At 48.9% G+C, this 14,948-nt stretch overlaps 6 protein-coding genes across 6 annotated transcripts; 2 read left to right on the top strand and 4 right to left on the bottom strand.

Annotated features, from left to right (window-relative positions):
- Positions 1 to 746: 746 nt before the first annotated feature.
- Positions 747 to 3,187, bottom strand: N7496_000796 (uncharacterized protein; the record flags this gene model as incomplete). The annotated part of the gene is made up of 3 exons (XM_056693727.1): positions 747 to 767; positions 831 to 2,531; positions 2,588 to 3,187. 3 exons carry the CDS (start codon positions 3,185 to 3,187, stop codon positions 747 to 749), a joined length of 2,322 nt encoding a protein of 773 aa, XP_056560456.1.
- A 587-nt stretch (positions 3,188 to 3,774) lies between these two features.
- Positions 3,775 to 5,855, bottom strand: N7496_000795 (phosphate transporter; the record flags this gene model as incomplete). The annotated part of the gene is made up of 5 exons (XM_056693726.1): positions 3,775 to 4,166; positions 4,222 to 5,129; positions 5,189 to 5,520; positions 5,587 to 5,694; positions 5,793 to 5,855. 5 exons carry the CDS (start codon positions 5,853 to 5,855, stop codon positions 3,775 to 3,777), a joined length of 1,803 nt encoding a protein of 600 aa, XP_056560455.1.
- A 1,063-nt stretch (positions 5,856 to 6,918) lies between these two features.
- On the bottom strand, positions 6,919 to 8,226 carry N7496_000794 (uncharacterized protein; the record flags this gene model as incomplete). The annotated part of the gene is made up of 6 exons (XM_056693725.1): positions 6,919 to 6,968; positions 7,000 to 7,170; positions 7,319 to 7,519; positions 7,574 to 7,726; positions 7,801 to 7,934; positions 8,012 to 8,226. The coding sequence occupies 6 exons, from the start codon at positions 8,224 to 8,226 to the stop codon at positions 6,919 to 6,921; spliced, it is 924 nt and encodes a 307-aa protein (XP_056560454.1).
- A 1,874-nt stretch (positions 8,227 to 10,100) lies between these two features.
- Positions 10,101 to 10,430, top strand: N7496_000793 (uncharacterized protein; the record flags this gene model as incomplete). The annotated part of the gene is made up of 1 exon (XM_056693724.1): positions 10,101 to 10,430. One exon carries the CDS (start codon positions 10,101 to 10,103, stop codon positions 10,428 to 10,430), a length of 330 nt encoding a protein of 109 aa, XP_056560453.1.
- Positions 10,431 to 11,732: 1,302 nt separating this feature from the next.
- N7496_000792 (aldo/keto reductase family protein) lies at positions 11,733 to 12,785 on the top strand (the record flags this gene model as incomplete). Its single annotated transcript, XM_056693723.1, has 2 exons — positions 11,733 to 11,784; positions 11,842 to 12,785. 2 exons carry the CDS (start codon positions 11,733 to 11,735, stop codon positions 12,783 to 12,785), a joined length of 996 nt encoding a protein of 331 aa, XP_056560452.1.
- Positions 12,786 to 13,558: 773 nt separating this feature from the next.
- Positions 13,559 to 14,576, bottom strand: N7496_000791 (uncharacterized protein; the record flags this gene model as incomplete). The annotated part of the gene is made up of 2 exons (XM_056693722.1): positions 13,559 to 14,036; positions 14,095 to 14,576. The coding sequence occupies 2 exons, from the start codon at positions 14,574 to 14,576 to the stop codon at positions 13,559 to 13,561; spliced, it is 960 nt and encodes a 319-aa protein (XP_056560451.1).
- Positions 14,577 to 14,948: the final 372 nt, after the last annotated feature.

Raw genomic sequence — 14,948 nt, 5'->3', positions numbered from 1 at the left:
TCACCTGTTGGGTTATAATCGACCCATTTTTGATTGGGAGAAAAGTCAAAACTCTGACGTCGCCTACAGCCATTCTTGAATTTGAAACTTGTTCCTGACGCCTCGCATGGTATCTTCGACTTGACACAATGCGAGCATGGCCTTTTGCTGTCACCTGAAAACGGACATTAGCCTTGGTATGCCATCGGTGGGCTAGAAATCTTGCATTTTCGGTGACGAGCTGTTGGTTATATGTCAGATAAATATAGACTATATTTGAAGGAGCACATACATCTGCACGTGTCACAAGGGTTTGAGGTATATCGCTGACGCGACGTCATTCGTCGTCGCTCGATCGTAGCGAAAGGTGTCACGAGAGTGGATGCCCTGGTGTAGGCTTTTTGAGACCCCGACGTCCGAGTATAATAATTAGTCTCAAAGGGCTAAGGCGATTAATATGACATTAAATGGCAGTAGAAGAAGCGCAGAGTTGCGAAAGACGCTTTTTCGCTCGTGCGGGGAAGACGAGCCCGCGTGTGGAGAAAAGTCGCCTGAATATTCAGGCAATAAACTTCATACTGGACTACGGCAAGGGACTATTTAATTTAATCGTGAACAGGCTCAGTAGTGGGGCTTCAGCAATAATAATCATAGCAGAATGTCTAGGCAGAGTGGTAAGATATGGTATACTCTCTAAATCATGTCTTGCCGATATTGCGATGCCGCAATTATCTCAGCGTTCAGAAAGCCAGGAATATTCCAAAAGTTTACATCATCAAAACTGAGATCTGGAATCTGTATATACGTCAGTACCTTCATCTAAATCTCATTTATTAGTAAAAAACACTTACCATAAATTCCGACTCTAGGCTTGACCCAATCGCGCTCTCGGGCGTGAACTCACAGACTCCGTCAGCCGGCGTAAGTATCGTGCCATCCGTCATTGTGGCCGGAGGCTCATTCGACATATGGTGTTGTAGGAGCTTACGACACGTTTTCATGCTTTCTATGAAAGCTTCTCGGATATGAGTCCACTCTGCTTGTTCTCCACGAGGTACAGCTTGGATTTGTGCAAGGATACCAACGAGTAGACAGTACCGCTTCATACTCGGGATTCCTGCGTCCAAGCCTTGATAGAGTTGGCCCTTGATCCGCTCGAGCGCGTGAATGAAATGCTTGTGAGCTGCGCTCACCCTTGGATCCACTGCCTCCGGTGGGAGTGAGACAGGACCGCTGGGTAGTGTAATGACTTCCTCTTCCAGCTGGGTGATGAGTTCTAGGCTGATGACGATGATTATATCTAGAGAAAGGCAACCCTTGAACACACCAGCTCCGGAGAGACACAATCGTTGAAAATCCTGATATGGAGTTTCATCAGCATCGAAGGAGGCAGAAGGATCCGCGTAGGATGCCAAGATGAGAGCGGAGTCGAGACTCAGTTTTCGAGACAGATAAAATCGAGGATCTTGAGCGGACCGGGTTGTGAAAGGGCGGTACAGATTAAGCAAAAAGCGCCGTAATATCGTGTCCATAAGCTGGTGGTGAAACTGGGTTGGCCGAATCATGCTTTTACCAGTCCGCGAGAGCCATATGTGAAAGAGCGCTGCCATTTCCTTGCAAGCGGTGGTTATATCAGCCCCCAAACGTAACGCGTTCTCGTAAGATTGCTCATTATTGCAATCGTTGAGGGCTCGTAGTATGCGCAGCCGTACTGGGAGGGACTGGCAGAGGAGACTCTGCAAGGATGATGTGGTGTAATATTTCTTGGGCTGTGGCGGAGGTATATCAGTTGTTGACTGATCGAAGTCATCATCGCCTAGATTTGCTGGTGGACATGTATCGTAGTCCTCTGGAGTCAGCAGTGGAGGCATAGCCGCATCGATTGAAAACTGGACGTTGATCTCGAGAATAGAAGCCCATATACGGCGTCGCATCTCCGCATCGAATGGTGAAATCGCTGGGAAATGCTTGGGGTCGCGATGCAAGCCCTGGTGAATAGCTTGGCGCAACAATGTACCGGCAGCCGTCCAATTAGATTCCTTATCCATTGCATAGGCCTGCCGGCAGAGAAGGAGAAGGCAATGCACCTGCAAACCTTCTATACTCTCTCTTTCCTTTTCAAATGGACCAGAAATCCACCACTGTGCAGCATAAATCCACCGTCGGATCGGTAGACCAAGCTCGTTAGATGGACCTGGCTTGCAATAAAATACGGATCCAATCGCTAGCATCAGGAGAAGCTTTCTTACAAAGCCCGTTGATGCAGAGAGTGAGTTCTCCCAGAAGCGTTCATATTCCTGATAGAATGATGGGATGTGCATGACTTGATATATCAAGCCCAGGGTCCGGAAGTAGTTGCGAACAAGCTCGTCGCAGACGTCCCTTGAAGGTAGATCGTTGAGTAGATTTGGGGCTGGATCTGCCAATTGCGGAGCCTGTCGGCTTTTAATGATTCTCCTCAAGCCTCGAACTTCCCCGAGAAGCCTGCTAATGTCATTTTGATTGCCATCAGTATAATTGGCTGTGTTACGTACTTGTCGCAACAGGCGAAGCTAGCACAGATGGTTAGTTCCTTAACATAGCCCCGGTAAGATGTCGTATCTCGTACCTGGTGAAATATAAGGGCCCAATGGGTAGTGCCAAATAACCTAGTTCGTTCGCCAATACTCTTGAGTCGAGGGGCCAAAGGAGGAATCGTAGTCTGTGGTGGATCTGATTCCCCGGATTTACCGGGTGGTGATAACCGTTCCAGCTCGGCAATGCGCTCGTTGAGCCCGTTCAAGTTGTGCATTGAACTTGAGTTACCATGTGATGATAGGTGGCCGTTCTCTGAGCCTTTAACTTGGGTCTCAAGGCTCGATAGACGATCATGAAGAGCCCGAACACTGCTCTCCAACTTTGCAATTCGAGCTGCATCACCCAGCGCATCCACAGAAGTACCATTTCCAGAGGCGAGATTAGATCCAACAGGAGAAGTTGGCGATCCATACACACTTCCCCTGGATGTCTCAAGTCTCGCATCCAAAGCTGCTTTGCCCTCATGGACATATGAGCATTTCGTACATCCATGGGCTTTAGTACACGGTCCGCACGGCATCTCTTTATCGCATTTGATCTTGCGCGCGCGACATTGTTGGCAAGAGAGTGCCGGGCGGCGGCGTTTGCGGGGATTTGACGGGGGAGATTGATGCTGGTCTGTGCCATTCATTGTAAACAGATTCTTTGAACGAAGAATTCGTGAATTGAATTTCTGAAGTTGTCGGGAAAGGAGAGCCTTGTGAACGCTTTGCGTCACCCTCGCTGAATTCCGGCAAATTCCGGGGATTTGGCGGACAATTAGTCAGCACATAACTGGGCATTTCAAGAATCCATGGAGAGCTATTACTTTAGAAACTACAATCAGTATTTGGAATCTAATATAGAGATGATTAGTGGAAGAGTAGTTTGAGGTGAGTCGTCAAGGCTCACGTGGACCAAGGATTGCTTACAAGACATTATCTGGGTGCAGATTGCACTAAATTGCTCTACTGATATCGCGAAACTATTCCAGTCAAGTAAAAACGGGGTATCTATTCAAGTGTTTCCAGCCAAAGATAATACATCCGAGTCCTCACGTAACCCAGCCCAGTCCAGTCCAATGGAAAAAAAGTCAGCACCAATTTCACACCACTCCAAACCAAGAGAGATGTCAAGCCCTGAATCCGGAGAAACACCGTCTATAAATCACAGGAAGGTAAATATAAGTGAAGAAGGAAAAAAAAGTATAATAAGAATGAAGGAAAAGAGGCCAAAGGTCTAGCCACTGAAAGACATCGCACGTTGTCGGGACGCCCTCTTTCGCAAATCATTTTCGCGACTCTTACGGCCCATGCGGCCGAGAGCTAATGTTTCGAGGGTGTATGGTTTGCCGCCCCAGATCAGGTTTGAGCCCTTCTTTTGTTGCAAGGGTGGAATCCAGAAGTGGGTAACTGCTGCGCCGATGATCATGCATGCACTGAAAACGAAAAGAATGATGCCGTGACGGCGTGTTGAAGTGGCATCCGCGCCGCCGAAGCGGTAGTATGTTGAGAATATTTGAACGAGAATAGAGCCGAGTTTGCCGGCGCCAGCGCTGATTCCGTGGCAAGTGCCGCGGTAACGGGTAGGAAAGATTTCAGCAGGGATCATGTAAGTTGTTGCGTTGGGGCCTGGAAGATTGTTAGTTGGCGATATCGATGTCGCATTTTATTGCCAGGAACATACCAAAGTTGAAAACAATTTGGCCGATGATGTACAGAGTGACAACGGCAGGTGGGCCGGAATAAAGATTGATGAACATGCTGCCCAGAGCAATAAACAGAGCTGCCAGAGCCAGGAACATGTACTTTTGAAGAGCGACGCGATCGATGCGGTGGGAGAAAAGAATGAAAAGGAGACCCCCGACGAAGCTGCCAATATTCAAAATGACAAGACCGCGGACAGAGGTATCGAAGAGTTGATTGTAGACCGTGGCGCCGGGTCGGCTATCGGTCTCCCAAAAGGGTGCCGAGCCGGTAATGTGTAGAGCACCCCATGTTCTAGCCAAGAACTGTGGGCTGGAGAGCCCGATACCATAATAACCAAAGTCGAGAAGTAGCCAGGCAAGAGAGGTGCCGGCTAAGCTGCGCCAGTTACCTTCGGTCCAGAAGTATCGGGTGATATCTGTACGTGCAAGGCGCCAGTGAGAGTTGAGAGTCGCGGGTGGCAGGCGACTCCATTCCTCGTCCTCATCGATGGAGTCACTGGTAAGTGATGACATGGGTGGTAATTGGATAGCACTGCCAGTTCCCGTTGCAAAGCTAGATTGGTCAAAAGCAGGGCTCGAGGGTTGGTCGCTGAATAGAGTGGTTGCGTCAAACTGGGCAGTAACAGGGTCGTCTTCAATCTCAACAAGATAACGCGGACTCTCAGGAATGGCAAATCGGAAGAGAGTTGCAATAGCACCTGGCACGACGCCGATACCAAGGACCCAACGCCACATAATGTCAACAGTGCGTGTGAGGTCGTCAGCGCCCTTGCTACGAGCAATAGCAATGACGATCAGTGCCACCAAGTTTCCCGCAATCTGTCCTAGCGGCTGCATGAAGAAGACGCTAGCCATCATACGGGCTCGATGTTTCGTAGGGGCGAATCTATGAATGTTAGCTCCAATCTCTTCAAAAGCACATGTTGAGAAATAATGTGTCCATACTCGGAGGTGATCACAGCAGATAATGGGTAATCTGCACCCACACCGATTCCCACGCAGACTCTCCACCAGATCAGCCAGGCGTAGATATTCATACTGCCATTCTCGCCGGTCGACGACATGACCACGCCCAGCGTAGACGTAATCAAAAGAACCAGCTCTACACCGTACATCTTCTTTCGGCCGTTCTTGTCTGCCAAAAACCCAAAGATCACCATACCGAATAGCGTACCGGCCAAAGTTGCGATGTTGATGCAAGTCACTCGTAGCGACGAGACTTCGTCTCTCCAATAAACGTAGGATATCATGGGTAGAGCCATGTTACTGGCAAAGAGCTATTGTGGGGGTTCGTTAGCCATCCGTCATCGCTTGCTTGAAGTTCCGTTTGTTCGCCGACTCACTGTATAACCATCAAGGAAGAAACCGAGACCAGCGACCAGCACGACAATCCATTGATAGCCCTGCCGGTCGATAGTCTCGTATATCTGGCGCATGCGGACATATCGATCCTATCGTTCCATGACTCCACGTTAGCTATCTCTAGAGCCCCCTCACTTGAAAAAGACAGACCCCACGAGGGAGGCGTTGAAGCGGGATAGTAGCCCACCTGTTCATGATCGAAGTCCCGCGCACGGTCGGTTTTGTATAGTCGGGCGTGAAACCTCCCCATGGTCGCTTCAGCGGAATCCCTCGACCGTTGAACGATGTTTCATGCCGGTGCCCGGAAGGATTAAAAGGCAAAGGCCTCGGGAGATCGCAGGTGAGATATAGTCAGACCCAGCGTTCGGGTCTCGGGACCATTCCCCTCGTTAAGAGCGCTTTCACTTTCCACCAGCGAAAAGGCCCAGGACTGGGCCATGGCCACCCACGCGAGGAGCACGGCGTGGGGCCAATAACTGTAGCACGTTGAGCCTCGCTGGTGACCCAAGATGATCCCTGCTCGCGCTACTGCAGCCCACCCTGGGTAGCTTCGGCGCGCATAGCGCTGGTTCGGTTGAATGGGATTGAATGAACCGAGTGGAGTGGGCACATTGAGTACTGTTCGAGTTACAATGAGTGGAGACAAAGTTTGTCACTCAAAGCAAAGGACTGGACAATAAGAATCCAGACAGCCATCTGTAGGACAGAGTATTAAGGCGGAGAAGAGTCCCCGTACGATCAAATAAGCAAAAGAGGCACACCCGAGTCCCAAAGCCACTAAGAACGAGACTAAACCCCAAAATAGTTAAACGCCCCCCACACGGACGAGCCAAACCGAACGATCGCTTCCCACACGTGCGGGCATCCAAGTGCTTGAATCGCTCGGCGTGCGCCCCACTCGACTTAAATATGCTTTGCACCACGCCTCTTTTGACCACGTTGATTCGAGCATGGAGCTTGACAGGAGAACGTTGTCATAGCAGATGCTAGCAATGTTGCCCTACCGTATCTTATGATCCCTATGACGAGGCTTACGATTACTACTATCTTACCACTAACAGCGTCTTGGCAAGTCATACAAAAGTCCGCCAAGGGGGTTTTACGCGATCAGGAGAAATTAATGTTTCAATAAGAGTGCTTGCATCATATGGTATCACACGGTAATCACACTCCGAAAAACTCCGCCATGCAAAGTGGGAAATCGGTGGAAAAGTTAACAATGGATGAAGAAGAAAAAGTCAAAAGCCAAAAAAAGCCAAAAAAGAAAAGGAAAAAAAAGGTACCCAAGACCATAGATCTGGGAATTAATCTATTCATCCAATCGTAAGGTCCATTGATAGCAGCTGGCAAAAGCTCTTGGAATCTAAACAATATTGTAAGCGATGTGCTCGGACTTCCGTCACCTCCATCAAATCCATGCGGCTTGAGAGAGCACTGACCATCATCATTCAGAAATGTGATCTGAAGGTTTCGCATTTGCGATAAGATCTCAAAGTTCGGATTGAGCTCGATGAGGACCGGTCGTCCGGCTTTCTTGGGTGGTTTCACGCTCCCCACGCAGTTGACTGTGGCTGGTTTTAGATAGATATTCCGGAAGTAAAGTTTTTGTTTTAAAATTGCAGGGCGATCATGGGTCTTGCGCAGGCGTTTCGGCAACGGAGTACACAGAATATGTAGGAAATGGGATAAAAAATGAATAGAGATGGAACTCACGAGGTATGGAGACGTATCGTTTCAGCGCACCACGCTGAGAATTGGCAAAGAAGAGCATGACTCTTTTACCATTATGCCCACGAAGGATTCGGAGATTCTGGCTGATACACTCTTCTCCACGGCCCTTGGACTTGGCCTCGGCCATGCCGCCCAAGAAGACCAGTTTGGAGCATAAGAGAAGTTCTTGAAATTGTACACAATCTATTCACGATCAGCATGATCCAGACAGATCACCAAAGTTGTACGGTCGCATACCTTGCCAGTTTTCAAATTTATATGATAATTGCGTCATGAAGACTACATGCGCGGTTTGGACGGTTTGTTGATCGAGGAAGGAGATGCGGAGAGGGTATTGTTCATTGTCTTTAGGATGTTCGATGTGTGGGACAGGTAGTTTTGTGTTGTGGACTATTTTTGATGTCAATATTTCTGTATCTTCAACCCAACACCGGTCATAGTTTTGTCTTTCGATCATCACTTACAGGCGTGGACAAAGGGCGCTTGCTGGCCGAGACCTCCCCCGAGCTCAAGACATTTCAAGGCCCCCGTTGAATCTTTACATACGTCGATATAAGTATATCGTAGTTTGAATAGTTGACCATTCTTGACAAAAGAACTGTAATAGGCGCGTTAGCGATGTCGAGACACAAGATATCATCACGGCCGCGCTACTGCGACAGTCCACAAACGCACATGGTCATAGAAGGGTTAAGTTGGAGCCGCACTACATCGTCGTACAGCTGCCATGACTGCTTCCGCGAGCTTGTCCCGGGGGAGGTTGCGGGGCTCTGGAAGAGAATGCTGGTGGAGGCGGACGACACGGTGGAGGTTGAGACCGTGCTTTCACGGCGAGAAGAAATGCTTTCCCACTCGTGGAAATCTGGTGAATAAGGGAACTGATGGCTCATGGCCGCGATCTCGGGGGGACGAGGTCCCGAGACTGTTATTTTAATAGCGACAGGTGGCGGGGAGCAGGCGCATTTGAGAGGGACAAGGCGGGTTCAAGGCGGATCTCCATCCAGAGATCGACCGGCAAGAACCATGACATGAGCTGATGGGAATGGCTGAGAAGGTAGGTTTCGTAAGAGAAGCCTGGGAGAGAAAATGAATATATGGCGCCCGTGATAAGCGCCGGAGTGTCAACATAGCGAGCTGAACCGGTTGTACCAGGCCCAGGGACTACGCAAGTGGGCAAAGAGCGAACCAGTTGAGACCGCAGAACGGTGCAGGCAATTACAGAAACAGAAATTCTGGAAATTCCGAGTGAACCGAATAGAATAATCGTATAATAATAAAAATGGACCCCAAAAGCTGGCCGATGTGGAGCGCCCGCGGCAAAACGTGCCCAAATGGCTGGTCAACAGATCGTCCCGCCAGGCGGGTCTTACTCCCCTTTTACTTACACAAGTCACTTCCATCCCCCCCCATCGCCTGTTCCTCTTTCCCATGTGGCATTGGGCCCCTCATCCTCGATTTTCGATAATACTAAGTTACTAGGAGACTAGTTCTGACATGCCGGTCATTGCCTAGTGATGGCCCTAACTATACTCGGTAGCTAATTCAACAATTCACACACGAATCAACCACTAGGATACTACTGCTGCATCGTACTTATCCTTAGGTCACACTCAGCCCACGTCTAGACTCGGTAATGTCTACCTGCCTTGCCATATGGGTGTTGTGACTGTCGTCAATTGTATACTTCCGTATACTCCGTATATTTTGACCTGATATCACCCAAGGTTAACCAGCCACGGCTTTCTTAACTCCATCTGAAGAGAAAAAACTCTGTCATTATCAACATTCCAGATCGATTCCACAACTGTTTCCTTCCTAATTCATCCGGATTTGGGTTCTTAGCTCCCTTGGATCTTCTCCCGGACCTGAAAAAGCTAATCCTAAGTCGGAAGTACTCCGAATGTTTCGAGAAATGATCTGGAATCCTAGATCGACTGGTGTGGTCATAGCTCCGGACCACTGCATGCCCCAGGGGGCAATTACTCGCTTCGTCATCGGACTGAGAAAGATAGACAGTCGAGGCGGAGCTGGAGGGCTATGTCTCTGGGGCATGACCCTTTTTATGGGATTGGGGCGTGCACAGAGACATACAACACTCACCATAGGCCATTTTTAGCTATACTTCTCGTACAATCTCAATTTCGTTCATGTCAGCAGATGCGCTTCGTGACTTGCTCTACTTACCAAATGCCGCCTTGTCCCTTTCGCTATTTCCGCCGGACCCCGGCACAGGGATTCTCGGGCTTATTGTTGTACTATGGCGTAACGTGATCCTAAGCCAAACAGCCACCACAATCGCAGCCGCGTCTGGATCAAACGCCTCTCCATCATTGTATCGTGTCCACTAACGCACGTGCGCAGACCCATTGTATTAAAAGGCTGAACGATATCCAACTTTCTGCCAAGGTCTTGGGGCTAAAGGCCCGGGACAAACTCGGCGGTCCAGTGAAACGCCTCTGAATGTTGAAAGACCGATAACCGTATACAACCTCCCCGGCCCCCCCCTCTCGATTTCCCAGGAACAGCGTAGCCACTCACCGAAACGAGGTGGTCTGTCCGTTCCACATCAAATCGGTGGATCAAGGGCCTAAGACCCGTGGACTCGTTCAATATCATATTGACCAGTGGTATCTGAGCGACGACCTTCTTGAAGTCAATCTCTTCATATCGCAAAAAACGTGGGCGCCCTTTTGCGCCGTCGGTGTCTCGTAGATTCTTCAATTTGAACTTCCAGCCAAGGCTCGGTAGAGCCACGCTCAGCGCCATGGCGACCACGTCGCCGCCGTGCTCTGGTGACTGTGGTGGTGCTGTAGCTTTCGCCGAGGAACTCATGCAAAGTCCGTCACGAGGCTCGGATATTAGTGCTTTCATTTCCTCTGCCCCCGTTAGCGACCCTTCTCAAAGCATCATTGCTTTTCTTTCCGAGTCCCTCGTTCTAGACTGCTGCCTGATGGTTCGCTCTCGGGTAGGAATACCTACACATTCGGCCGATGACTCGGAAAACTTTGATAGTGAAGGACGGTCCATTGCAGGAAGCATAGGACTACAACACAGGAGCTATACCGGTAGACCTCAGAAATATATCGAGCCGTGAATGGCATGAAAAAGAGCCCTGTTGACATATGGAGATACTGCGAAAACGGGTGATCGTCCCCAGATGACGCTTTGTCGGTGGGATGCCATGTGGCACGCCACGGTTGAAGAGAGATGTTGATCCTTTCCCATTTTCTGATTTCTCTTCAGCGATCCTTTCCACAACCGGGCCCACTAATGCCATGATGATTTGTGACTCCTATTTAGCTAGTGCCATGCTGGAGAAGGGATGGTTCATGAGTTTATTTTTCTGCTGGCCCTGGGGGCCTTAGATCCTGCTGACGTACGAACTGGTGAGACCTAGTATTTGTAGTGAAAAGTCGCTTCTTTCTGAAAGGTTGTATTTTGTGGCAGTTTTCAGGCTTGTGAATAAGTGAAGGCAACTGCCAGAGCACGAAATAAGTTGCGAACATACGTACATTGATGCTCAAGCAAACCACTCTCGCGGCTGGAGTTGGCGAAGATGAACGCAGTACCAGAAATCCGGGACCTCGTCTCCATCTCAAAACAGTTTGAGACCAAGGAAGGCTAGCATGAAGAGCAACTCACAAGTTGCCATTCCTAGGCCGAATGAACTTCACTGATCATCCACTTATGATCTGCAGGGTCTGTGAGGACCGCGAACACATCATAATACCATTGATCCACACTGTCAACGGAATCGAAAATTATGCTTGATAAAGATGCAGGCTGCGCAGATCATTGGTATACTTTTGGAGTTGTCACTTAAAGTGCACAGTTGGGAACGCTACTCAATGATATGTCACTGTCATTGTAGATGAAGCTTCATCACTACTGAATGCCTTGACGGACGAGATCTCACAATCAATTGAATTGAACGATTAGAGACTCGTCCGGCGAGCTGTTTGATACCATAATGATCGCATCATTCGACGTATACGTCCATCTAGCATCGCCCACGAAGCCCTTTCCGTTATCCGCAGTGACCACACCACCCGATATAGTTGCATTGGACTTTAGGGTGCACATGGTAGCATTCCTGACTTTCGTGATGAAGGAATATGAGGGTTTCTCTCATGAAGCACGCGATCTGTCTCTTCATGGGAAAATATCGACCCCCTTTTCGTCAAAAAATTGTTGGGTTAGCAGATTGTGGGGTGCATTGAAGATGGCGGAGTTAAGCGGACCTAAGATGCGGACTCGGCATCCCTAGAGACCGAACACCTGCCAACTGTTATTTTCTTCGCAAGGGCAATTGACTTGGAAAACCTCGTTGCTTTGTTTCCTTTAGCCTTGTATTTACAAAATTGTTGAGTATTTACAATATAATTGCTCATTGTCAATGCCTTCGCTAGCCGGGAAGCCGATCAGCCAGAATGGCCTAGGTCTTATGCGTTCGTTCTTTCCATACATTGTTGGATAATGGTATACAATAGCTAACGATGGTGCAGGCCTGACCTGGAAAGATGATGTCACACCCGACGAAAAAGCTTTCAAGATTCTCAAGGCTGCCCTCGCCGCCGGCGTCAATGTCTGGAATGGAGCCGACTTCTACGGCACGCCTGACAACAACTCTCTACACCTTATGAACCGTTATTTTACCGCCTATCCTGAGGACGCTGAAAAGGTCGTTCTTACAATCAAAAGTGGCATCAAGGATATGCGAACTTTCACTATGGACTGTTCCCCCGAGGCAATCCGGGAGTTTGTGAAGCGCGCAAACGCCATCCTCGACGGAAAGAAGAAAATCGACATCTTCGGTTGTGGACGGGTCGACAAGAACGTGCCAATTGAGGATACCGTCAACGCACTAGCGGAACTCGTGAAAGAGGGCAAAATAGGTGGCATCCAGCTGAGCGAAGTCAGTGCCAATACCATTCGGCGCGCGGCAAAGGTAGCTAAGATCGACATGGTCGAGGCGGAGATCAGTCTGTGGGCAACTGATGTCTTTGGAAATGGCGTTGCTGAGACCTGTGGTGAATTGGGAATTCCGATGGTGGCTCATACTCCTCTTGGTGCTGGTATGCTTACGGGTCAGATCAAGAGTCTGGATGATATGCCCGCGAATGACCACCACCGATTCTTCCCGCGCTTTCAGCCCGAGAATTTCCAGACTAACTTGCGTCTGGTGGCAAAGATAAATGAAATGGCAGGGAAAAAATCTTGTACATCTGCCCAGCTTGCCCTTTCGTGGATTAAGGCTCAGAGTCGGCGCGAAGGAATGCCGGTCTTTGTGCCTGTTGCCGGCGCCAGATCTGAACAGAGAGTTGTGGAGAACGCGACGGATATTCCATTGTCAGAGGCCGATATGGCTGAGATCGAGGCTATCCTAGACCAATTCCCAGTTGCGGGAGATCGGTACCCCCCTGCCGCTGCAAAGCTCACGGAGTACTAAATTCACTTTGGGTTCTTGTGTGTGGGTTGACCGTGAAGGAGATCTTTGCATATCGAATTGTATATATTGTCATTGTGTATCTTACACAGTGAAACCTTCAACTCGGAGACATATCTAAAGTTCTCGAGAAATGAATTCCTTGACCAACATCTTATTAAAAGCCAAGTAGAAACGACGGAATACTGCTGTGGTCCTAATCTAAAAATTCTGTACCATTATGAAAGGCGAACCTCTTCGCAACTAGCGTACATAAAGGAAAAAGCTAAGTGATGGGTTTAACAAAGAGCATGCAGTTACATGGCTACGTGCTTCTAGAGAAGACTTGAAGCCACTCGTGGCATCACAGCGGAAAGGACCATTACAGAAAGCCAAGCAACATATCAAGCGGTTAGAAAGATTGGTATGTCTATTGATATCTCCTTTCAGAGAGAAGCTTGGCTTGCTTCACAGCTGACTTAGAAATCACCGAAAAGTGTTCACTTGGCTAGCTCGATTTGTCTGAAACAAAACCACCGGATGTTAGGTCTAGAAGACAGAACCACGCAGGCCAGAAATTTTTCAAGTACGTTCTTTGGCATCCGACTTGGACCGAGTACTTTCTATAACCAGACATTTAATTGGGCGCCGAGCTCTATTTTATGGTCTCAAAAGTGGTAGTCTTCAGCGTCAAGCCCATAGGTCCTCCTATTCGATGTAGGAACTATCATGCAAGGTACTTCAATTCAGCAGTCACAGAATGTCTATAGCCTGTATGAGGCAAGACATACCTGGCCCTACCAATAATAAACGGGCTGTACAGGTTTCTCTTTGACCTGAATTTCAAAAGGCAGATTGTTCCCCAACAAGCCTACAAATTCATCTACCTCAACCGCCCAATCGAATTGGACCACATAATTCGGAAATTTGACTGCCGTCATCAGCTTCAGAAGATGTATCACCGCATCCCGCGGTGGGTACTCATCGTCAACACGCCCATCAGTGAACTCAACCCGAAGGCTCTGCAACGACTCCATCTCGGCGAGGATTTTCCAGGTAGACTCCCAGAAGAAAGGTATGTCGAAAGGATAGATATGTTCAATTTCCTCCAGGCGTGTGCCGTACCAGTGCAGTTGGAGCAGAAAGTACAGATTCATAGATCGAACGCTGTGCAAGCGCTGGGGGATAATGGTGCGCTGGAAATCCACGATAGTTCGCGTTTGACGGAAGCTGAGAGTGTTTTGAGAGTATAGAATATCAATGGACTCCGAGTATCTAGTTCTGATTAGTGGAATTGTCTCTTGTTTAGACGTGGGAAATTCTAGCAACATACGCCTGTCGGCACGAGCGCAATAATCCTAGTCTCATGGGGTAGGGAGAATCATCCTCGGGCTCGTATCCCCCCATGTTCTGATTCCGGGCCGTTGTGCCGTCTTGCTTGTAGTGACGGCCCCAACAGCGGTGCTCTAGCCCCGGGACATCCCGGTTCTCATTAATGCAGCGCCGACTGAGCAGTCGTTGGTCTGCACTGGCGACATGGAGCTCCGGATTATCTCCTGGAGCCAGGACCTCTCGATAAATCAGATACCGGATCTCTTCTGGGAATTTGGCGAAAAAGGGAGATTGCTGCTGATCGCAGGTTCTTTGATGACGATTATTTTGGACGAAGTCCTTGTTGGTAGGTGGGAATGGTAGCGTCAGGGTCCGTTCACGGACAGCTGGCAGGGGGCCAGGACGGTCGCTTCTGCGCCTGCGCCTCTCAGCAAGCCTTCTTTCCTCTTGGCGTCGAGCAGAAAAACTCCATGACCATTTCATGATGATGTCTTCGTAATGAATCGTGGTGGTTGATGGGGCGAGGAGATGAGGAGGAATACTCAACCTTTTATGTTAGGCTGCGAGGCGGAGTAGGTCTCGGCATCAGCCCTGGCGATCGACGGGGAATAACTCAACCTGCTTGCTTGGGGGCCAATGAGGGGTTTGTTCTACTGATTTGAGTTGAACCCGTGTATTATTCTATTTTTATTGTTTGCTATGTAACATGAATATACCCGAATAGCCCAATTTCCTATATAGTATCCAATACCTTGAGCTAACATCCCCGAATCCAGCCGGTCCCTGATATGATATAGAGAGTAGAGAGCAATTGAAAGCTTACTGAGTTACTCGTAATTCTGCATAAATACAAAT

Source organism: Penicillium cataractarum (genome assembly GCF_028827025.1).
Source record: "Penicillium cataractarum strain IBT 29864 chromosome Unknown utg000001l, whole genome shotgun sequence".
Classification (NCBI taxonomy): domain Eukaryota; kingdom Fungi; phylum Ascomycota; class Eurotiomycetes; order Eurotiales; family Aspergillaceae; genus Penicillium; species Penicillium cataractarum.
The sequence above is the reverse complement of the archived record's forward strand: the minus strand, read 5'-3'. Positions and strand labels throughout refer to the sequence as shown.